At 40.1% G+C, this 25,181-nt stretch overlaps 1 protein-coding gene across 1 annotated transcript in view; it reads right to left on the bottom strand.

The window, feature by feature from the left end:
• LOC139718115 (E3 ubiquitin-protein ligase HUWE1-like) overlaps positions 1-25,181 on the bottom strand; it is a 90,373-nt gene that overhangs the window by 48,614 nt on the left and 16,578 nt on the right. The window contains exons 8-32 of the mRNA XM_071629600.1: positions 24,398-24,466; positions 23,573-23,672; positions 21,599-21,699; positions 20,765-20,826; positions 19,254-19,342; positions 16,985-17,065; positions 15,847-15,935; positions 15,205-15,306; positions 14,650-14,872; positions 13,965-14,066; positions 12,967-13,047; positions 11,905-12,011; positions 11,183-11,360; positions 10,198-10,289; positions 9,531-9,733; positions 8,660-8,717; positions 7,618-7,794; positions 7,002-7,247; positions 5,940-6,592; positions 5,492-5,614; positions 4,568-4,641; positions 3,942-4,099; positions 2,931-3,263; positions 1,294-1,404; positions 500-595 (exon numbers count right to left, since the gene is read on the bottom strand). Of these exons, the coding sequence (XP_071485701.1) occupies positions 500-595; positions 1,294-1,404; positions 2,931-3,263; positions 3,942-4,099; positions 4,568-4,641; positions 5,492-5,614; positions 5,940-6,592; positions 7,002-7,247; positions 7,618-7,794; positions 8,660-8,717; positions 9,531-9,733; positions 10,198-10,289; positions 11,183-11,360; positions 11,905-12,011; positions 12,967-13,047; positions 13,965-14,066; positions 14,650-14,872; positions 15,205-15,306; positions 15,847-15,935; positions 16,985-17,065; positions 19,254-19,342; positions 20,765-20,826; positions 21,599-21,699; positions 23,573-23,672; positions 24,398-24,466 (3,708 nt within the window). The remainder of the gene's footprint in view (positions 1-499; positions 596-1,293; positions 1,405-2,930; positions 3,264-3,941; positions 4,100-4,567; positions 4,642-5,491; positions 5,615-5,939; positions 6,593-7,001; positions 7,248-7,617; positions 7,795-8,659; positions 8,718-9,530; positions 9,734-10,197; positions 10,290-11,182; positions 11,361-11,904; positions 12,012-12,966; positions 13,048-13,964; positions 14,067-14,649; positions 14,873-15,204; positions 15,307-15,846; positions 15,936-16,984; positions 17,066-19,253; positions 19,343-20,764; positions 20,827-21,598; positions 21,700-23,572; positions 23,673-24,397; positions 24,467-25,181) is intronic.

Below are 25,181 nucleotides of genomic sequence, written 5' to 3'. Positions count from 1 at the left end.
AACTGAAAAGCCCTTCAATCAATGGTTCCATTTCAGTCCCATTTAGGAAATTCTTGCTGGTCTGTAAATAGGGAAAGTCTCTTTTTTACATTTGTCTGTAAATGCTACATACTAAGTATACCTGTGTAACACTGTGTGCCAGTTTTTGTCAGTTTGAAGTATGGTTTACAATTTTTTCTGACTTCAAACCTTCAAACACATCTGGAAAATGGGTCAAACCTTGAATATCTAATTCACATAATGTTTGGCATCAAGAACGTCATACCCCAGTTGCTCATGAATTATATCAATATGATTTTCCACACCACACTACTACACAGATGTACTGAAAGCTATATCTATGATGAGCTTACGAGATGACAGACTGTTTATGTGTCTATTTATCATGCTTTGCATCTGACAGTGCAATGGAAACATCTTCCAACTAATCAAAGGGTCAACTTGTTGGGGGGAAAACCCTATTACATCATCAACATCATTATCTTGAAGTCATTGATACCTGTTGGTCCACAGGAGGTTGGATGGCTTCCCCGAGTGACATGGCAATGGCTTGCATCATCTCCTCCTCCTCACTCAGGCCTGTCCCACCAAAGCTCTGTCAAGAGAAAAACAGACCAAATTCACTCATACATTCCTCAATTCTTTCATTCTAAGACTTCTTTAATTGTATCTCGCCCCCCAAAAAACAACAACAAAAAAAAAAACAAAAAAAAACAAAAAAAAATCCAAGTTGTAGGAAACTGACTGATTATAGTCAACTGGATTTGTACACAATAGTTCTCTGAATGGACTGGTCCGTTGTTTGTCTTCAATACATACATGACACTCTCGTTAAGATGGGAAATTTACACAGTGAAATGTAGTGACAAATGCTGAGAACCATATCAGGACAATTACCACCCCTAGGACAATTACCATCCGGCTAAATTCCAGTTTGTGATAGGGTTAAAGTTAAGGTACGGTTTAGGGTTAAAATTTGGGTTAGGGTCACAGGAATGGTGGGGTATAATTGTCCAGAGGGTAATTGTCCTAGAACACTGAGAACCATCTAGAGAAACTGACAGCAGTTGTAATAGCTGTCTTTTCATTCAAACATGTAACATTTCGACATGTTTCTCTCATCAACTTATGAACATCTTGTTTTGATAAAGATACCAAATTATGGCTATGAATATCAAAATGCGATTTGGCATTTACATTTCTTAGAATATTATATAAGCAGCCAGCAATGAAGTCTTTGGCTATAATCCATGTGTGAGAGTTCAGAGGTCAAGGCTCGAGATGTCAACTGACCTGTGGTAGCCGTGGGGGATGGGTCAGCGCCCATTCAGCAGCTCTCTCAAGTGATGTGGAATGCTGTAGAGCTTCTACGGCATGTTCCCTTGGAAAACCCATGTCCATCAGCTGACACACAAACAAGGAAAAGTAGAAATTACGCGGTGCGTAATATATGTCCCCGCCAGGAAGTAGCATTTAGTAGCAAAATGTACAATATAGGTAAAAAGATGAAGGTCAAAGGTCAAAGAAGTCAAAGGTCAAAATTCTATGTAGAAGTTTTGAAGCCCTCACCTAGTGCCATCACATAAAGCAAACGGAATCGAAATCGGGTTAGAAATGGCGAAGGAGTAGCATTTTGTAGCCAATGTACAATATAGGTAAAAAAATCAAGGTCAAAGGTCAAAGAAGTCAAAGGTCAAAATTCTGTGTAGAAGTTTTGAAGCCCTCACCTAGTGCCATCACATAAAGCAAACGGAATCGAAATCGGGTTAGAAATGGCGAAGGAGTAGCATTTGGTAGCAAAATGTACAATACAGGTCAAAAATCAAGGTCAAAGGTCAAAGAAGTCAAAGGTCAAATTTCTGTGTAGAAGTTTTGAAGCCCTCACCTAGTGCCATCACTTAAAGCAAACGGAATTGAAATCGGGTTACAAATGGCGAAGGAGTAGCATTTTGTAGCAAAATGTACAATATAGGTCAAAAATCAAGGTCAAAGGTCAAAGAAGTCAAAGGTCAAAATTCTGTGTACAAGTTTTGAAGCCCTCACCTAGTGCCATCACATTAAGCAAACGGAATCAAAATCGGGTTAGAAATGGCGAAGGAGTAGCATTTTGTAGGCAATGTACAATATAGGTCAAAAATCAAGGTCAAAGGTCAAAGAAGTCAAAGGTCAAAATTCTGTGTAGAAGTTTTGAAGCCCTCACCTAGTGCCATCACATTAAGCAAACGGAATCAAAATCGGGTTAGAAATGGCGAAGGAGTAGCATTTTGAAGCAAAATGTACAATATAGGTCAAAGGTCAAGGTCAAAGGTCACAACTGAAATTCTGTATAGAAGTTTCAAAGCTCCCATGTAGTGCTATCATATAAAGCAAACAGAATCAAAATCGGGTTAGAAATGGCGAAGGAGTAGCATTTTGAACATTTTGATCACACACGGACGCACACACGGACGCACACACGGACGGACACACGGACGTACGGACGGACGGACGGACGGACACACGGACGGACACACGTACGGAGCCCGTTTCATAGTCCCCTGCTCGAACTCGTTCGGCGGGGACAACAAACAAACGAGACAGACAGAATCAATACAAATCTCACTAAAATCTAAACATCATCATATACCCTACAAACTTCTTTTTCAAGCACAGAAAACTTCAATCACATTCTTGTAAAGATTTGACAACAGTGCATTCAGAATATATCTTCCTTTTTTGTGAGTGTAAACTCCACATCTCTTGTTTGTAGGTCTTTTAAGGGAAAGTACATTTGGTGAAAACTTTTTCTGCTGCCAGAGAAGATGATACTACATACCTAAGTCACCAACAAATGCATATACATCCCCTCTAATACGACTGATAGTGACACACTCAAACACCGTTGCCCTAATGACAAACAGTGATCGATTCATTCATGGAGGTCAGCTCACCTGCGTCACATGTTCCTCGTTGGGTTCCGTCCGGGGCCAGCTGTTCCGGCTCAGCCCCGTCAGGAAGCCCGACTCAAACAGCCCCCTCGTGGCCCGGCCGAAGCTGGACGAGCCCGACGACGACGTGCCGGCGCCTCCCGACGACGTCCCCTCGCCGGCAGCGGTGCTGGAGCCCCCCGCCTCGTCACTCTTGGCCTGCTTGACGCGCTCGGCGATGACGGACTCGCCGCGCAGGATGTGGCAGAGGATGGCGAGCAGGCTCTCAGCCGTGCGGCTTCCCAGGGACTTCAGGGAGCGGCAGCCCCACAGATTCATGATTACGCTGAAGGCAGCCTGGTGGGGTTAATGTCAAGAGAAATGAGGACAATGCGACATTAAGAAGAGACTATATGGGACACTGCGCCAACCATGCCGCAAGGACCTAGGAAAAAACGTACATAAACCTTGCTTAAGTTTTATCACGATGTGAATAGATTTGGAGTACTATAACAGTGGAAATTTTTGCGATGTGGAAAATTTTGAGCATTTCGCACAACCTGAAACTAGCTTTTGCTTGCTACGTGTACCACTCTTTAATGTCTCGATTCTGTAGAATTAAAAACAAATGGGAGTCATCTTACCCAGCCTAGCGCAAAAAAAAAATACTCAAACATTCCACATTTACAAGTACCTCTACAAAAATTCTACGTATATGATGATGGAGACACCTTTACAAAATTACAAAGTGGAGAAGCAATGGATCATGGGAGGACTTTAGCCTGATATTCAAAATTACGGTCGTGCCAAGGCATGCTAGTCTCACACACACATGTAAATATCAAAATCCTGTGCAGACGAAAAGGAAAATCTTTATTCAACAATCGACTAGGAACATCTGTCGGTCGCATATTTCAACAAACTAATCACATACCAACCTTACATCTGCTAAAATAATTACCTTTGTAGAGCTGTTAACTTTTGACTGAGTACAATTGACTAATAAGATACTCTTTAAAGTGAATACGCTCTTACCTTGTGCGTGTTGATGAGAAACTGGACGGGGTTGAAAGGCGTGTAGCCAGGAACGCTAGCCTTCATGGGCATGGAGTGGGGGGAGTCTAGCACCGCTTCTGGGTTGACCAGCTTCTCAATGAGGGACAGCCAGGCATCGATGAACTCGCCCGTACCCTCTGGAAGAAACAAAAATGATCTTGAATTACAATTCCGGACAAATCACATGCATATCTAAGCTGACCTTGGATCTATCTTGTAATGATACCTGTGGTATGTCTTGCAAATGTCCTCAAAAAATACAATTCTGGTGTGCCTAAAAGCTCAAAGAAAATCATGCAAGTACAACATATTCCACATTACACTTACATAACATATTCCACATTACACTTACATAACATATTCATGATTCTCAGTTGTTGGGAACCAGCGTTCCTTTGGCATGACTAAATTTTCTATTAATTTTCAAATTTTCTGTGTGCGATTCCACATTTCATCTTCCTAAAGCTTCAACCAGTGCATTGGCTCATTCACAATCATTCACTTGGGATGAAATATGGGTGCTGTACGACTTATTGATAATGACGATGATGAAGATAACCTAAACTCACAATAATTGATCTTTAGTCACTGTGATTGGCACTAACCTGGTAGGTCTGGGTGTTCCATACACTCGGATGCTCTCATCTTTCCTCCCATCGTCACTGCCCAGTGGAATGCACTGTACACAAGAATGCAGCCATTATTGAAAATTTGTTGATATTTTTTTTTTCCACACCTCCATCACTAACTGCAAACATGACATATTTCATGGTATGGAAATTTGTGTGAATTTTGCTACGTACTGAAGTCGCACAAAAATTTGAACACACCAACCAATATCTACATGGAAATATCAAACCATGTACAGATATAATCTTATACATAGCATTATAACCAAATGAGGTTGGCTAAAATTGACCAAACAGGAACACTTATCCATGCAAAAAGTATCTACTTCTACACCAATCTGGCTTTACACACCTAAACAAATTGCATCAAATGCCCACTGCTACAAACATAAATGAAAAGGTGATGGACACATGCATACATTGCACGATAGTATCAAGGGTAATGCTGGCCCTACTTATACTAGATAATTTAAAATTAGGTGTTAAAGCACCAGTGCCTCTATTCACGAGGTTAACCTGTCTGGATTTTATTGGCTAGTCTGAACTTTTGCTTCAGCAGCGGCCATATTCGGTCTTCAATGCACTTGATGTACACATTTCCACATTTTACAATATATTTCTACATATATTTATGAGCCACTTTGTTCTGAATAAGACCAGACATGAAGAATATCAACATGTTCATTCTTGAATACTGTTCAGTTCCGTACATTCAAAATGACTTACAGGGCAACTGCCATAGACAAAACATTTGCTATAAAAGAACATCATTTATCTACTCACTGACTTGCAGACTTGTGTGCCAATTACAAGACGAAAGAAGAGCTCTTTTAACCTTAAAATTTTCTAGTGCAACTCACGAAGTGTTGTTTCTCAGGTGAGAATTTGTGAAAAACTTACTCGAAAAGAGCCGTGTGCGCCCCTGTGCTCACAAACTTCTGCAACATGAGGTGATACGGATTCTTCTTGTCGTCGAACAGCATGGGTGATGCAAAGCTCACAGCGCATATGTAGAATGTCACTCTGCATCATGAAAGTCGGGATGACAAAATGTTATTATTCTTCTAAACAAATAGGACTAAGCACACAGGAACTCAGCAAAACCCAGAAACCTGGTTAACTGCAGAAGCCAATAACACGGTTTACTACACAAATCCTGAGAAACTGACTAAATGGGATTTGAAATGGTAGAATTTAGCATTTATGATTGTGGCAGTTTAAAAGCAAAACAGGGACTCGATTGAAGACACATAATTTGGATGGGTAACATAACTTAAAGACATCCAATCATATCTTATTGATAACAGCTCTGAAGGGCAGGAAGGGTTGTGAAGTCCAGCTACCACACCTGAACTTTGGCAGTGGGGATGCAGGTGGAGGGGTCCACGACAGACTCTGCAACAGCAACTCCATGAGCACTTTGGCAGTGTTCCTGGCCGCTTCTGACGGGGGTGTCAGGTTCGGATGCAGGTGCTGTCTGCTTCGCTGCCTGACCGATGATCCCACGCACAGCTTGACCAGCAGCCCGAACAGCTCGGACAGAGCCTTACCCAGCCGCGAGGGGGCGTAGAGCACCGGCATGGCCTGCTTGACCGTCTGTAGCATCTGGGCATTGGGCTTGGGCCTGGCTCTCAAGTCCTTGGCATCCCCCTTGGTGTCATCCACCTCCATGGTAGACAAGGCATCACTAACATCCATAAGCGTGCTCCCAGATCCCGCACCAGGATCGAGCTCACTAGTCCTTGCGCTCGCATCGCCCTTGCTGCTCCCTGCTGCAGATGTGGACGCGGCATCCGCATCCTTGGGGAAATCCTTAGGGAGGAGCTTCTCCCGCTCCAGCTTGCCCAGCTGGCAGCCCTCGGGGAGCGTGCCGGGGGTGAAGAGGGCCAGGAGAACAATGCTCTCCCAGACCAGAGAGATGTAGAGGTGGCTCAGCTGGCGTAGCACCTCCTGGCCGAGTTCCGACCCCCACTGCTTGACGGAGATGGTCCTCACATCAGTCTGGTGGTGGCATGCAAGGGAAGGAAAGTGAGGATATCAACTGAAGTCAATCCTCTACTACGAATTGACATCACAAAGCCATAAAAAACACAGAAATGCAATCCTTTTATTTCTGCAATCTAACCATAGCAGAGTACAACAATCAACACACAACTGGGGAAAGGCTGCACTTCTCTTAGAAGTATTATAGAGAATATTTGTCAACAGAGCATGTGGGCCATAAGGAATAGACATACAATGCAAATATATCCATAGAGAACAAATTGGTTATCAATGCACAATAAAACAATATTTTCATACTTCAAAGATGAGACATAATGCCAGAAAATGGATTACTGTGCCAGCCTTGGAGTATGAAGTTGGACAGATTTGAGTCTACGTGGACAAGATGCAAAAGATCATAATTCACCTGTCCAACTCTGCACACATGTACCAGCATGGTGACGTAGGAGTGAGCCGAAACCATGGCCCTCAGCAGCGGGGTGCTGGGGGCTCCCAGGGGGGCGTTGGTGAAGTTTGGCGAGTTGACCAGCTCCCGCAGGAGTATGGACCCTCCGGGGGGCTCCAGGGGAAGTTGCAAGGGCTTGAGGGCAGTGAGTTCTTCCTTCAACATCAGCAAGCCTTCCGTCAGCACACCCGATTCTCTGGCGAGTGACTGCAACAAGGTTACAAGTAACTCCACTCAAACAAAGATCATGAGAGATGTTGCTAGGTGCCCAGGTTACAGAGTTCTCATGCGCTAACGTGAAAGCACCATAACAGCGGCGAGTATTTGTAATATTTAACACACTTCGTCATTCTCAATCAAATACATAATAGACTGGTACTCTGTGATACTAATAGCTGTCTTGATTACTTTACGATTCCCATGCAAGAATTGAAATGTATGTTGTATAATTCATGACCATAAACTATAACAAAATCACTGAATGGCACATGGTAGCAATTTCACCAATCACAAGTCTTGTTATGAATACACTATTTGCTATATATTTTATATGTTGCAGATGTTGCTCTGGTCTTACCAGGATGGCCTTGCAGACACTGGCAACGGACTGGCAGGCACTACTGGTGGGAAAGTCAATGGGTAGGTTAGGCAGTCGCAGGAATTTGAGCAGGGGCTCCAGTCCCCGGTGGCTCACAAACTCCCAGCAGTGATCGTCGGTAGCGTTGTTACACAGGATGGCTTCCACAAACTTCATCTGAAAGGGTCGCAACATGGTGACAAGAAAGTATGATAAACTGTTGAATATTGAAATGCCCTTGGTCAAAGAATTCAATTCAGTTCAACTTTCATTTCCAGTTTGAGATATATACAAAAAATACATGTAAATATGAGCAATTTACACCAAAGTATAGATATGAAACACTAAAGACATTGAAAGAACAAAGCAAGATTATGACGGGAAAAAAAAAACCCAGGAGAAAAACAGATAGGCTAACAACAGGTACATATAAAACACAAGCTCAACATCAAAGTTCTGTGTGTGAAGACGATCAGAAAATGGTATGTATATAGAAAGCCAAAATAGACTTGTGGTGTAACACATACCCCAAAATATAATCATTATATATAATTCATAAAAATGATTAATACCAAATTATTTCTGATAATCATTCAGACACAGAAGAGCACTTTAGCAACAGTGCAAGTCCGATGCATGATGCGCTGCCTGATCACAGCAACTCAAAAGAGCACCGTGACAGCACAATTCACAGATGCACAAACTTTGCAAACACTGCAAAAACTGCCTTAACAATATGCCAGATATAGAATGATTAATTGAACAAACAGGTGACCTTTTGCAAAAGGACACTATGTTCACTTGTAACACACTGTAAAACCTAACTTTTTATGCGCATGAAACTTTCGCGAATTTCGCGAGGAGCAAAGATTCACAAAGTAAAATGCACATAAAAGTTTTGTCTACAAAATGCAATGAATGCCAGTGGCAATTTGCAAAAGTTTCATGCCACGAAAAGAATGTCGACTGGTTTTACAGTATGAAAATGCTACAACGTCTACATCACAACAGGGGCTTGCCACTGGCTATGTATACTACTCACCACGTTGAGAATGTAGTCCATTAGAGGCACTGGGATTTTGTCACTTGGGTCAGAGGACCTGGTCAGACAAGCAATAAGCACAAAAATCATTTAACTAGCTGTCCCAACTTATCATGTAATCAAAACAGGACTGATAAGGTAAGACAGTATGAAAACAATTCACAATTAGTGTCACACAAAATACATTTCATGGCTGAAATACTAAATCCAACCAGAAGTGCAGGACTTTGTGTGTTTTGTATAGCATCGCCTTTTATCCTGACAGCCTTGAGAATTCGACTGCAAGGGGAACAACAATGCATTTTTGTTTTTAAAGTACTATATTGCAGCTTTAAATTATCATCTACATGGTTACATGTTAATGACTGAGTATCTTGATATCCCTGTGATACAAATGTCAGCTTCTTGAGAACACATCACTTGAGGTTGCTGAACACACTGACACAACATTTATATGCTAGAGGAACTTCACCCTAACTTTGTAAATGCATCAAATTATTAGTTGTTCCTTTATGCTCCAAAACTGTAGCTGGATTTGTCCAACACATGTTGAATTGAAACACGAAAGACAGCTCACAAAGTTTTGGACTAAAGATCAAGTTGAGGTCACTTCACACTAGTTTACCATAGACATTATGTACACATCACCAACACTTGCCAGTAAAATGACATAGGGACATTTTTATTTATTTGTTGTTTTTTTCTTCTTTTTTTTTGGGGGGGGGGGGGGTTGGCCTTACTACAAGGCAGTTTAGTCTACAGGTTCATTTTGCATATGTTCAGTAATGGCAAGAGCAACTGATTTGGTGGGAAGTGGAATCAGCAATTAAGACAGCCAACTAGCATCAATCAAGCAACTTGGGGGTCTTACTGGGGTTGGATGGGAGTGACCAGCTTGGCCTCCTGCTCCCTGACCGACGTGGGCACCTCATCCTCCTCGTCCTCATCGTCGCTGGACGTGTCGTCACCGTTGGTCGCCTGGGACTGGCTGGAGGCGGGCGTCTTGCTCTTGACCGCTGACCGACTGCACACGATGTTGGGGTCGTGGCCCATGGTGCAGATGTCCTCCATGAGCTGCCATGAACAAAATGATACATCCAAACATAAGGGAGGAATTACCCTTGAGCACTACACACCGAAATGACACGCAACACACTCACACAGGCAATGAACTTTATGTGTAAAGGCCACTGAATTTCACCATGTGCAACTAGCTATAGGAATACATCCGTACAGAAGATCAATGAACACGATTTAAAAGAACATCTTCCACAATGGCATATATTGAATCACAGAGATGTTTGCTACACTTATTCCGTGGAAGCATATTCGGAAAACACAATTCTTATCTCCGTCCAAACACAACTCCTTGCATTTGAGACAAAGAATGTCTGCATCTTGTGTCATTCAAAGTTTATATCTCATTGTTTAATGTGATAAAGTCCATAAGTACAGCCATATTGAGAATAACTGCAACTGTGATTTCAGCCAATGAGATTATTAAAATAATGGAAATGATTACAAGTACTAATAGTTACCTTGATGATAGCCATCATTGCATGGTCCTTGAGGGATGGCTGGTGCCGCATGAGTTCATCCATGGCGCTGCCCAATGATGATGCGGTGTCTCCTAGCAACACCATCCCAAAAAGAAGACAAAAGGAAAATCAGTGCATGCCACAAATGATTAATCATCAGGAAGTCACCTATAAACAACATCCACAGAGCATTGTGGAATGGGTGTCTGTTTACAACATTGCAAGAACTTCGGTTTTTGTATACAAATCACTCACAGCCACAAATATAAATGAAAATCAGGATTACTTTTCATTTCACCTCATGGATAAACTTGGGATGCTTCGGTGCACTTCGTTAAAAATATATCTACACCGGAATCAAAACTGGGAAATATTTGCCATTCCAGGTAATAAACATGTTATGTTCTGACAGGTTTGACACAAGCAACATTCAAGTCACACAATCATAGAATTTATTTCAAAGTTCCCATTTAATGCCAGATTAAACTGATTACTTTCTCTCAAATGCATACAACTAAAAGCAGCACATATGAGTTTATAGTCCATGACAATTGCCCGCACTTCCTTTCACAGCAACCAAATGCCCCTCTGATCATTCGTGAGCTAAATTTCTACTGCCAGCAGAAGTTAACTGCTTCTCATTCTATATAGATAGGCACACGGCATACATTATAGCAATTTTTTATCATACGGTGTGCCAAAAAAACTACAAAATATCAACGTCTGGGTCTAGTGAGAGCAGCTTTGCATCTTGTTTCCAGGGTCTGAAGCACATAAACTCAGCACCACTTGGCTCAAACTGCCCCTAAGGACACTTTGTGCCGGTGATTTCAAGAACATATCGAAGCATGTCACCTTCACCCATTCAAGTCGGTTGAGAGCAAGATCGCTTCAAAATGGTTCTAGGCATCATATGAACGAACTTTCATCTTGTATGAATGGGGCATCGAGAGTGACGGGGTGATAAGATTTAAAAATGGGGTACCTATTGCATCATTCGTCCGCCGCCTCCTCATAGCTGGGAGGTAGACAGGGGAGAGGAGCACCTTGAAGAGCTTCTCAAACGGCTTGCACTGGTTGAAGGCATCCAGCCCTCTGGAGTTGAGGCACAGGGCACTAAAGATGTTTGGGAGGGAACCAAGCACCTCCTTGGTGGCTGGGACCTGGTAAAAAGAGGATGCATTGGTCACGCAAAGATTACGGTCATACACAATCATAGAATATGACAATATCATAACAGTGCAAGGTATTGGTTTATATGAACATGGGAATGTAATTCTACACTCTTGGGGATATGACTGTGCTGTAAGCTCCTAAAATTAGCTGCACTATTTTACAATGTTACCTTGCTAGACACCAAGAAACTTACTTGAATTTGTTTCTTGTCATTCCCTTAACAGTCTAATAACTACTGCATCTTATACTCACAGAGATAAACTGTTTTGTATGTTGCATAATTCCCCCAATTATTTTTGCTGGTTTCTTTCATGCCTGCTCACGATGATAAATCTTCAAACATACACTAAGTAAATCTCGGTTTTTATTTCACTACCTCACAAGTGCAGTTAAAAAATAAATATAGTCAATATAAGAAAGAACTATGTTTTAATTCGTACAACCTAATACAAAATCAGCCCGCATGCCTAAATCCTTACAATGTCCAGGGGTTGAATATTCAGATTTTGCAAGGAGAAGGGAGATATTTACATCTTTGATGAGAAGTGCATGAAGCATGACATCAGTAAGACCGGTGTCTTGAAGTGAGGAGAGAAGTGACGGCTCCTGAAACACGTAGACAGTCACCAGCTCACATGCTGTGGGTGAATGACATTATTAAATGGCAGTTAGATGACTGGACAGCACTGCCCTCATATGACAAAAAAGGTTGAATCTGGGTAAAATGTAGGTTTTATAAATTTTTCCATTAGGGGGAACTTTGAGGTTGAAAATTTCCCACACAAAGCTGTACACCAACTCTAAGGAAGGGCTATAGCTGAGGCAAGGTTTGATGCATTTGCAGCCCTCTAGACACACATATCAATTTCATAAATCTGACATCGATATTGGTGACTTACTTCAGAGTAGAGGAGGCAAAAAAGAAAGAATGTGTACTGCATTTGTCTAGGAGGTTAGGATAGAGGTTTGGAGATTTTCACACCAGCATAATGTGGTGTCCGTTGACAACTTTGGCACTAGGTTTTGGACAATAATGCACGCTTTATATAAATGAAAGTGAGGAGCACTTCAGGCTTTTTGTTCAATACACATTTTACACACATTGACTATTATTATTGAGCATGATAACACACTAGATATGGTCACTATCATACAGTCAAGTTTTCGGTCACATTTCATTCTCTAAAGGAGATTAACCTCCAAGGTGAAGTTGTTTTAAGTCAAGGTGCTAATATTAAAGGAAGTGATTAGGGCAACTTCGGACCATTATGTCCCGCTAAATAATTGGAAAGTTACCATGGTTTCAATGCTGTGAATCATCAGTCATGGTATCCCGTGGGAAAATCAACTTTCTTAATAGTGTGATTACAGCATTTGTGATGATTCTATGAGTATCTGCTTTTTGCCAACTATACAACTGTTTTACTTCCTACAACCAAGACATCCCAATTTGAAGAATCAATCAGCTGGAATTGGACAAAGGTTTAATATTAACTGCTATGACATGCGATGATTTGAGACAGACAGACTGAGTCATTACTGACGTATGGAACACCACAGAAATCTGACACCGGATTGAAAACACCGACTTACCAAGAAGAAACAGTGATGCACTGTAATACTCTGCATTGCTTATGATGTGTTTCAGGGAGCTCGGTAACGAACCATCCATCACTGTGTAGAACAAACCAAAACACCACAGATAGCACTCAAGCTCACAGTCTATATGAGACAAAAATGTGCTGGGCCCCGTTTTATCAAAAGATAAAATCTATTTTAAATTTCCTTACCACACAGGCTCCCATAGACTTATAGTTGAAATCAACTACATAATAAACTTCAACTCTTCATAAAACAGGGCCCTGGAGACATGATTTAAAAAAAAAGACATGCTTACATGCTTAGCCCTAGCCCATGTATTGCTTCCCTGTTCATATTTTGTGTTATACGTCAACTGTACCATTTCTGTGTGCATGTATGTTTTGTTAATGTTATTGTCACTTAGCTGAATAAATGATAAATAATAACAATAATAACAATGAAAAAAAAATAATAATAACAATAATAATAAAAGAAACTTTACTTAACTTCAACTACTGCTACTGAGCATGTATTCCAGTCATTGATACGGGCATAATTCCTCATTAGCAATCAGTTCAATTCAATTCAATTCACACATTTAGTCAGCAATAAAAATCGTTTGGATATACAGTATAGAATGTTTACAAAATACAACAGGTACAATTCAGCGAAAGCCAGAGGCTTGTTAAAACAGAATGTACCTTTAAAATCAAATCATACACATATTGCAATTTAAACACTAAATATTATATCAGAACACAATCGAGATTAAAAACACAAAAGACTAAATCTTAACTTGCCACAGAAGAAAAATAGACGGGGAAGGGGTGGCTTGCCCTTATAAAATGCATATCTGTTCATCATATTCCTGGGCCACTTATGACGGTCACATGGGTCTAAGTTACCAGAGTAAGAAAAAGTCTACAAAAGGGTCATGGTGTGGAACTAGGACCAAATAAATAGGGAACAATATTGTTAGGAGAACAAAAAACAGTAAGTGATATACTCACCATGTCTTATACTGTCTGAGAAGGAAGGATCTTGGATGGCCTTTTTGAGAAAGTTCAGCATTGACTTTAGGAGAGCAGCTCTCTGGGGAAAACACTGGGATGCTGTAGGAAAGAGATGCATTTCAACACGTAAGTGTGACAAAACAGCTTGTTATCTATCCCCTACTCCATGAAAATACTCTGAACATTCTCCCCCAATTAATAATATTCTAAACTTTCCAAAAGTAATTTTTGCCCCAATGATGACTCTAGACAGAAACTGTACATTCAAAAGTACTGGAAAGTCTAACTTTATTAAAAAACAAAACAAAACAAAACAAAGAGAGGAGATGCCAGCAATTTGCTTAATCATACCATGTCTCTCCCACCTGTGCCTCCAATGAACAAACCTCAAAAAAAGCATTTCACCTCATTCCCCATTACATTTCCTGAAGAAAAGTCCTCTCCAGAGGTATGAAGTTTGATTGCCTTTAATTTCTGAGTCATTTCTATCTGAAGTCTTTCAAACTTTCAAGACACTTTCCTACTTGCAAATCCAAAGTTTGAAGAGTTACAATAGATGAATTTGTATGCTTGATATCTCTCATTAGTTGGAGTGGAAATAAATGACATGAGAGATGCAAACATCAAGTATCCAAGTATCCAAGTATCCTCGGCACGAAAATTGCATCATGCAACTACCCACCGGGTCTGGACTTCTTGGGTCTCGCGCCCTCGTCCTTGCCGGCCCCTGAGCTGGACGATGCCCCCTCGTTGACCCGCTGACCGTCTGAGGGGCTGTCTGTCTCCATGGCCGTGCTGTCCTCAGAAAATGGAGAGGGAGGAGCAGAGTGGACATTGTCCTGGGATGTCCGGATGGTTGGCTTGATGACAAAGGGGACATCTCGCCGACAGATACTGATTTCGTGCTGTCAGTGAAGGAATTATTCATTTGAAATTTTTTCTTGATATGATAACAAAAAGAAATGATTCAAACAACCATCACAATTTTGTTTCGCTGCTATGAAAAACTTGAATTGAAATTGATCTAGGTAATAATGTAAAGGAATGTGAAGACATCATGGCAAAATAGAATAACTCATTTCATTTCAATGATTATGTTTAAAATGAATGTTGCTACTACTAACCTCCCCCCCCCAAAAAAAAAAAAAAATGCACATATGATACAGTTGAAAGCATTGGTAAATCAAATCCCATCATTCATTTTGCCAAAGGAATTCTGCTTTGCATCTGATCTTACCTCAAGGCGATTGATGAACGTAGACAGTCCCCCGTGTGTTTGGAAGGCAGCCATGTCCAGATTGGTGATCAAATCCACCACACGAACTGCCCGCGTGACAAACTGGAAAATGGGGGAAAGCGGAAAAACAATGTAAACATAAATTCAAAGTGCTTTATGGTAATTCCCCCCCCCCCCCACATCACACACTGAAACTATGTCCTAGTAGCATATGGCGAGCTGGAGAAGTAGAATGGTTTTTTACTTTAACATAATCCTACCTCAATACCAATGGCAGTATGGTTCTGAGTTAGGTCTATATACTCCTTGCACGTAGAGAAAACCCATTTTAACGAGCTCGCCTACAATGAGGTACTCTTTTTAACAAGATGAATTTGGCGCTCCCAATTATCTATTACTGTGTTGAGCTGGTCACTTCTTAGTACCTTTACAATGAGGCACCGCCTATAACGCAATATAATAAGCAATCTCCATGACCTTATTTTGACAGGGTTTCCCTGTAGTACATTAGCGGAAAACTAGTTGTTATTGCAATTAACCCCTTCTATGCCAATGAGTTATATGCGCACAAATTTCACAACAAACGTATGGCCAGGAAATTGATGCAGCCCGCAGAGGGTTAATTGGATGACCAAAGCTTACCGTTGTATGGAGTTGTTCGTCTTCTCCCGGCCATTTGATGACTTTGAGGAGGGATTCCATCATACCACATGACACTAATGCCTCACCTCCTTAGGAAGAACACAAGGAGGGAAAGAAAAAGCTGCAATTTCATGGGCCCATGCAATAAATACCTTCAATATACACAGTTTAACTGTATCAGATGATATGCATAATGGCCCACATTAGTGTCACTTCAAAGGTCTAAACAATCCACAAGGAATGAAAAAGATATACATTACTACTTTTTCACCCTCTACAAACACAGGCGTGAGGTATGATCATACAAAATTCTCAACATTTTTTTTTTCCATATACATGTTCATACTCTAAAAAACAATTCTCACATTACCAATAGCTCTAACCAACAAGGCTAAGGATGGTGATTCTAGATTTGGATCAATGAAGGGGGCAGAGATCACATGATCAAGGGACAATAATCTCTAGAGCCACTCTGAATACATCAGTGCCTACTGTGCCCTAAAAAATAAAAATGGGATTACTATCTTCGGTGTTGACCTAATGCGGTCACATTTATCATCTCAATAGGTCTTGCATCTGGACATGTACCAAATAATGTTGATTACGGTCAAGATACATGTACCTACACCTAATGGCCCGAATTCACGAAGGTGGTACAATCTTTGTCCATGGTTGAAACCATGGACAAAGACCGTAGTTTTGCATGGGGCGGCAAGTGTCGCATGGCGTATTTCGTTACGAAATCAGTCATTTCGTCAAACATTTTGGTGCCCCATACGTTTGTCCACAGTTTAAATCATGGACAAAGATTGTACCATCATCGTGAATTCGGGCCAATGTGTATACAGTGTTCAAATGTTCCTCCAAGTGACAAATTTCACGTTGTTGCAGCTGCACCGTGTGCAAAACATGTATTGTAACTGTTGTAATTGTAAATACAGAATGTTGCTCACTAACATGAAACTTTGGAGAAGACATCACCGTGAAGAAGCAAATGTCCCCGGTGTCCATTCAATACTTGTCAAACCTCCTTTCCCACCCCACCCCCAACAAACACGAGAACAAAGCGAATACAAATTCTTGTATCTGTATCATATGCAAGTGCAGTACAACAGCATCAACAAAGAGAAAAACTTACCAGTTTCATAACTAGCTAGGTGATACAAGAAGGAAAAGAGGGATGTGGCAAGGCTGTGAGGGAAGGATTCCATGTCAGGATCTGGAACAACAACAAAAAAGAACAAAACAAATGCACAAAGACAAGATTACTAGATATCATAGGTCCTTCCTGTGATCAGAGATTAGTGCTTCACTGCATACAACATGACCCCTCAAAGGTCATAGTTACATGAAGAGAAGAAGAAAGCCACATTAACATGGGCATCTTGATTTCTCTCATTCTGAATATGACATAGTAAAAGTGAAAGTGAATGACTAGAAAAATGCCTATTCATGTATACAGTGTAGACTGCATTAGCACAAAGGGCAAGAAAATAATTTCATGCTAAGTGCAAACAACTACAAAAGATGCACTGAACAGAAGCTGTTCAATAAAAGGTATTCTCTTAGTAAAATTGTAAATACAGAGGACCTGAGGATTAAAGGGTTATCAAAAGGAAACTGCAATTTGAGAAGGGTCTACAAAATAGCTTACAATGAAAAGGTTATAGAAACTGTTGTCCAAAATGAAAGGGTGTATGGAGGTATTGAGAATTAAAGGGTGATCAAAGAGAAACTGCACTTTCAAAGGAGCTATAAAGACACTATTATCCAAAATGAAGGGGTGTATGGAGGTTCTGAGAAGGAACTTATTAGGGATATCACAGGGAAACTGCAATTTGAAAGGAGTTACAAAAGAGCTTGGAATAACAGGGTTATAGACACTGTTCTCCAAAATCAATGGGTGTATACAGATCTTGAGAATGAAAGGGGTAACTAAAGGTAACAGCTATTTCAAAAGGTGTACAACATAGCTGGCAATGAAGGATTATACACACTGTTCTCCAAAAGGAGGTACTGAGAATGAAAAGCATATCAATGGGGTACTGCAATTTGAAAGGATGAACAAAAGAGCTGGGAATAAAAGGGTTATAGACACTGTTCCCCAAAATGAATGGATGTATAGAGATCTTGAGAATGAAAAGGTTAATTAAAGGTAACTGCTATTTCAGAAGGTCTCAAACATAGCTGGGAATGAAAGGCTTATCAACAGGGAAACTGCAATTTGAAAGGGGCTACAAAGGAGCTGGTAATGAAAGGGTTATAGAAATTTTTCTCCAAGATGAAAAAGTGTAAAGAGGTCCTGAGAATGAAAAGGTTATCAAAGGGTTCCTGCACTTGAAAGGGACTGCAAAAGAGCTGGTAATGAAAGGGCTTTAGAAACTTTTCTCCAAGATGAAAGGGTGTATGGAGGTACTGACAATGAAAGGGTTATCAAAGGGAAACTACAATCTGAAAGGAGCTACAAAAGAGCTGGGAATGAAAGGGTTATAGACACTGTTCCCCAAAATGAATGGGTGTTTAGAGATCTTGAGAAGGGAAGGGATATCTAAAGGAACTGCTATTTCAAAAGGTCTAAAAAATTGCTGGGAATGAAAGGGTTATACATACTGTTCTCCAGATGGAGGTACTGAGGATGAAAGGCATTTTAAAGGGGGAACTGCAATTTGAAAGGAGCTACAAAAGAGCTGGGAATGAAAGGATTATAGACACTGTTCTCCAAAATGAATGGATGCATAGAGATCTTGAGAATGAAAGGGGTAATAAAGGTAACTGCTATATCAAAAGGTCTAAAACATAGCTGGGAATGAAAGGGTTATAAACACTGAGAAAAAGGTAGTACTTAACCTTAGGGAGTTTTGGGGGACCTCCATGAGGGCATGGTGTCCATTTGCATATTCTATGACCAGAATACCTGCCATAATGTTTGTACAAAATCTGACTATGCGTTAAAAAAAATGTGAGATCAAAATGTGAAAACTGACCACAAATTTGGTCCTGGCTCCAAAGGGGCCAACTCCTGGAACTGCTATGAACAAGCTTGAAATTGCAGTCACCAATCTACTCACTCATAACATCAACTTAGCTCTATCACTTCTGGTTCTAGAGGAGAATTTTTTTTTTTTTTTAAAATTAGTATTCTTAAATTGGGGGGGGGGGGGGGGGGGGGGGGGAGCACCCAGGGGGAGCATGGTGCCAATTTTGACAAATTGAGATCCTATCAGGGAGGGCATCCAATAGGGATGCTACCTGACAAGTTTGGTGAAAATTTGTTTGGGGATTTTTAAGAAGAAACTTAAAACATAAAAAGTTTATGCACACCAGACGATGAACAATCCCAATAGCTCATTTTTAGCTCTCGGCTCAGGCGAGCTAAAAATATAAACATAGTGGACGACTGGACTTACTGATCATGGCCTGGATGCACTGTCTGACCATTACGGGTAGAAAGCCGTGGTACGAGGCAGCACCTGTCGCATCTATGATGGTTACAAGCCTGCTGAGAGTAAGGGATACACCTTGCATCAGTTCCCACAATGTTACTTCAGGGTTCGAAATTGGCGATGGTCCGCTGGCCATTGGCCACCCAAAATCACGTCGGACTAGCCAAAAATCATAAAATTCTGAAGTTACTAGTCCGTCTGGCTAGCCAAAATATTGCTTTAGTGTCAAAATTGGTTCTAAGTAGTCCGCCTGGCTAGTTCAAAAAAAAGTTAAGTGCGACCAATGTACTTGCCCCTGGGAAACGACGTAGCACCTATTAGTGGTAAAGCTTATGAGGCACCAACAGGCCAAATACACACCTTAGACATACACATGCTGTATGTATGCACTCACACATACACATAAGAAACTATAGTGCTAAGCCCTGTGGGGTACACTCCAGATCACTAGGAACCTATCAAAATGTTATCTGCTCAGTCGTAAGCAGCTTCTCATCACACCTTGAGGCAATTACTGATTTAATTAATTGGTCCATGTAAGATAATGAAATTTGGCCTTCACTGGCAAATTAATACTACACAACATTGAAATAGAAATCATTTTAACTTTCACTTGAAGAAAAGTCATACAAGAGTATAGAGTAAATCACAAATATGACACAGTCGCACTTCAAACATTGTCTGCATCCACTGCATATTTACAAAATGGAAGAGACTGTAGTCTGGCTATCGAGTTATGGAACGGTTCTTTTCCATTATCCCCTCACACAGAGAGAATACCCGAGAATACACCTCTACCACTCTTATCCTAGCCAGCGTAAGATACTAATTTTGATTTTGCACGTACATGTATTTTCGCTGTCATTCTATTTTGCACATGTTGCAGTCTCTAACTTATTGGGGATCACACGCCTATTGAAAACTGTAACAAGGACCTTTGAATCAATTAGTATATAGCAGGGAATTGCTCTGCAATCTGTTGTTTTCGTTTTCAAATGTAGATAACTTGAGGAGGACTAAACCCCATCATTTCATCAAAAACATTGACACTCCATCCTCATGCCATGGCCATAAATGTCCGTTGAGGATGAGTCCTGAGTATACTGAGGCATGTGCCTATGGGAAATGCGTGTTGTAGCTAAATTAGCCCGTCCACAACAGGTTAAGGCTTTGCTATCTCTTCATTTCAATGCTCACATTAACAGCATAAGGTATAACATAGACCGTGTATATTCATGAAGGATATTGCATACTTTACATGCCATAGTGCTCTTATGTGATCTATTGCCCCCCCCCCCCCCAAAAAAAAGAGGAATTTTAAATGCAAATTCGCAAAGCCAAACCCTGTATGAAGTGTGTTCACTTTGAATAGTGGGATGTCAACCGAATGGATTGAGCAGAAAAATACACTTCATTCACTCGGAAATAAATGACATATCATACTATTAGAAACATGATACAAAAGAATTACTTACTCGGGATTTCTATCTAGGTGAATGATTGATGTAAGAGTTCTAAGTGATGCAGACTTTATGTCCTGAAAACAAAAGGAAACAGTCAAACACCCAATAAATGCCACATATACAAGTCATGAGAAACGTCAAGTAGAGCTAGATGCATCAATAAAGCAAAGATGATTACGCAACTCTGTATAGGTTTACAAGTACTCTCATTAACTGCTGACAGCACACTTTCAATTGTACTCGCATTTTCGGAGCATACTGTAGCATCATGCAATATTCAAGAGTGTCAACACATCCAAGTTGGCCAGTACAAAGGCACTAAAGGTACATATGAACAGTCAAGTCAAGAAAGAATAATAATAAAAAGAATATGTCTGCGCTCATTTCCGCAAGGGCAGAGTATTTGCATTTTCCCTTGTACATGAGAAAAACAAGGTTGATGAAACAGCTTATTTTTGCTTCAAGATAGTAACCAGTACTTCTTTTTCAGCATCTGTGTGATTATGCGCACCACTTGTGTGGTGATTTATGCCCATAATTCAGTGACATACTTTTTTTTTAAATGAATAAGCTTGGATGAAGTGATAAGGAAAGCAAAATATTAATAAAATATTCTGAATTTTTCTTAGGAGGTTTGAGGTATCCTCACGCCACCTCATGATGAAAGCATTTAAATTCATAGGGAAAAACATTCCATCAAGGTTGAATACTATCAAAAGACTTTCTATGATGACACATTACTTGAAATTACAACAAGTATGCTCTTTCTATATCTTTCAGGATGTTGTCATGTCAAGAGTCTCTACGTCAAAATGGTTTGATCCCTGGAGTAGACAAAATACTCACCACTAGCTTTGCATCTTCAAGTTGCAGGACATCTACTAATTCCTCTATGAGGCCACTGTACAATAATGAACTGGAGATTTCTTGGATTGCACTTGAATAAACTGCAGCAGGGCCAATAGTATGAGAAAGAACAGAGAAATGCACTTTACACCCATTCCTTGTGAGCAAAACCATATCAACATTTGAAAACTTCTCCATCAACAACTTACATAAACAAAACAAGACAATTCTCAATGGTTCTTTACAGCTTTTAACCGAGTTTACTATGTTCTGTCACATCTGTAATGTAAGCTGATTAATATTTGTTATTAGTTTTGTATTCAATGCATCTCTAATATCTCCTGGGGCAAGGGCACAAGTATGCCTCTGGCACCCTTTGGGGAGGAGACATGAATATGAAGTGAGAATTACAACAGTACTGTGCGAACAAGTTTGACTGCTACACAACAAACTACCACGCAACACCAATAATCTCTTCATCATTGTTACATGGGCTACGTAAATGAATGAATGACCAAAAAAATAAAAAATAAAAAAATAGTGTGAGATCTATACCGTATGTCAGCCATCATTGCATGCTAATACTGCAAGATGTGATTTTTTTTTTCCCCAGAGCAATATCATTGTCTAAGCAAAAAAATTTACAACTCAAGAACTTCAAGGAAGCAAAGCATCTGTCAACTTAAAGAGGAAATCAAGTCCAAACATAAGTTATTCTGATAAAAAAAGAGTAAAATCTTACGAGTTCAATGGTAAAAATTTGACTGAAATTGGATGAAAAATAAGAAGTTATGACATTTTGAAGTTTTGCTAATTTCTGCAAAACAGTTCTTGTACAGTGGATATGAATATGCAAATGAGTTAGCTATGAAACCATGTCATAACCTCACAATTTTGCACTGATTGTGTAAAAAAAAAAAATGATGAACATTCAATCTTTCTGTCATTGAAGTCTGAAACATGATGTTATTCCTGGTTGAATAGCTTCAGAATAGTGATCAGTTAGATATACAATGTTTGAGCCTCGGTCATAATTGCATTTGAATGAAAAACTGGAAATTTCAAAATTTTATGCACAAACTGTATGACAAGTTGTGAGCGGATGACATGCTCACTTTGCCATTTGCATATTCATATTGACCATTCAAGAACTGTTTCCAAAAAAATTGCGAAACTTCAAAATGCCGTGACTTCCTTATTTTTCATCCGATTTCGATCACACTTACACCGATGAACTCGTAATGTTTTACTCTTTCTTATCAGACTAACTTATATTGGGACTGGATTTTCCCGTTAAGTTACAACCTCCACCAAAAGTAGACCACTATCTCATTGCATACCAACTACTACTATCATATCATCAGGTTCCAAACTTTGAAAAAGAATTTTTTTAAAATCAAAACCTAAATGAAATTTCACATTCTTCATCGCTATGTACTATGATATCTATAACTCCCAATGCATAGGTACAAATACGAGCACGACAATCACAAAACGAGTTGTGACCCAGGTTGATGTGTGTGTGTGTGTGTGTGTGTGTGTGTGTGTGTGTGTTAGTGTGTGCAGGTGTGTAGATGCGTGTGAGTGTGGATGCGTGTGTCTGTAAGATGGATTTAATCAGACTGGAATTGCATTGCAATATCATCTCAATTGACGGGACACATACATTTCTTGGCTCTGAAACATTTAAGCTGCTCATTTAGATGGCAACTGCTTCTGGCAGATGCATTAGTATTTCTCACATCACCATCACAAGGATACCGGTTAGAGTGAAAAAAGAGGGTCTGAAATACATTTACACGTCTACATGAAAAGCCTGAACTTTGAAACTGCCAGTGCCTGAAATCAGGCTTTTGCCTAAAAACTGTCATCCCTATATATACAACAAAAAAATGGCTCCATGTATCTTTTTTCTCTTTTTTTTCCCAAGGGGAGGGGAGGGGGCAAAGGTCAACATTCTCCAGGGCACCTCACCTAGGACAGACAAAGCTTGAAGCCTGGCCTGTACACACTGTAACCTCTTCTGGTGGTTGGAGAAGCAATGCGCCAGACGGATGTGCGTAAAGAGAAGCATCTGTGCGGGGATAAAACAGGAAACAGTTCCTGGTATGAAATGTCATATCAAAACCAAACAATACCAGTTATGGTGCATGGTTATTTCCTGCATACTTTCGCTGGAGGGGGAAAAAAAAAACAACAACACTACAAGGAATCTAGGTGTTGACTATCTTCACCCAGAGTTGTCAGCAGGAAAGACGGCTTGATAGGATTTATGCCAAGATAATATTCCTTCCCACCATGAATTAAAATTTCAGATAAACACACACACACACATATATGCATATATATATACATATACAAAATTACTATACAATCTAATACATAGTCTATCAAGTTTCAGATGCAATTCCAAAAGGTATTCTATGGGAAGATAAGCCAAAATCATTTACTTGATATAAACACATAATGTTGCAAAAACTTTTTTCCTCTCTCTCTCTCTCTCTCTTTTTGGTTTTGTTTTGTTTTTTGTTTTTTGCTCTATTATAAAATTGAGGATTGGTGAGACTCTAAATTAAATCAGCCACAAGAAAATTAAAAATATATTTATGAGAGCAACCTTTGGGTGATCCATCATCAGCTTGTCTTTCAATACACTGAGAATTATGTATAGAGTAACTGTCAATGTTGTTTTTTGGCTTGCTCGCACAATCTAAGCATGGTGGGAATCAAATTAGCAACAAAAATATACATGATATACTTATTTATAACATATGACAGGAAATTTGGGTGATTCTTCACCTGCTTGTCTTTCGGCACACTGTGTTGAGACAGCAGATCCTCCATCACATCCACCGGATCATGTGACAGCTGAAAAGAAGAAAAGCCCTCCACATTTACCTTCAGTCCCTTCCGTACACCACAAGCGTTTATCACATCCACATTATTTGCAGATTCCTGCCTGAGGCTATTAGCAAAAGTGCATTGGAATTCTATGCGACCCCAACATAATCCAGAAAGGATTAAGATGGAATTAAGAAAGGATTAAGATGGGGTCAGCCTGTTTAGTCCTCACATTAATACAACCTATATAATTGTAGAAAATTTTGTCAAATTAGACATTTTCATTCAATTTCTGCCAGGCTATCCACTCTTCATACCAATGTCACTATGGCTGACAAAACAAAATTATATGAAATGGGTGAATAAGAGAAGCATTTAAGAGTCATGTTAATTACAACGAAATAATTAATTTCTATATACAGTTGAACCTCTCGTATCCGGACAAGTCGGGACCGGGGCTCATCCGGATAAGGGATTTGGCCGGATACGGGAGACTCAATGCTTTATACATGTTCATATACATACACATGTACTGATGTAGCCCATTGTAGTACCACATATAGTAATGTGTATACTGCAACCTTTTCATTGTTACATTTGGGGATGTTTGGGGATGTTAAAATGTCTGAAGGTAAGCAATTTGGAAGGAAATTTGATGTAATGTATGTTAATCATGTTGGAAGTAATATGTAATTCATGTGTGTTTGTGTAGGAGTTTTCAAGGAGTTGGGAATCCCCCTTT

This window comes from Diadema antillarum, unplaced genomic scaffold (assembly GCF_040938485.1).
Source record: "Diadema antillarum isolate AM-2024a unplaced genomic scaffold, OU_Dant_1.0 scf00000089, whole genome shotgun sequence".
NCBI lineage: Eukaryota > Metazoa > Echinodermata > Echinoidea > Diadematoida > Diadematidae > Diadema > Diadema antillarum.
This window is presented reverse-complemented; position numbering and strand designations above follow the sequence as displayed.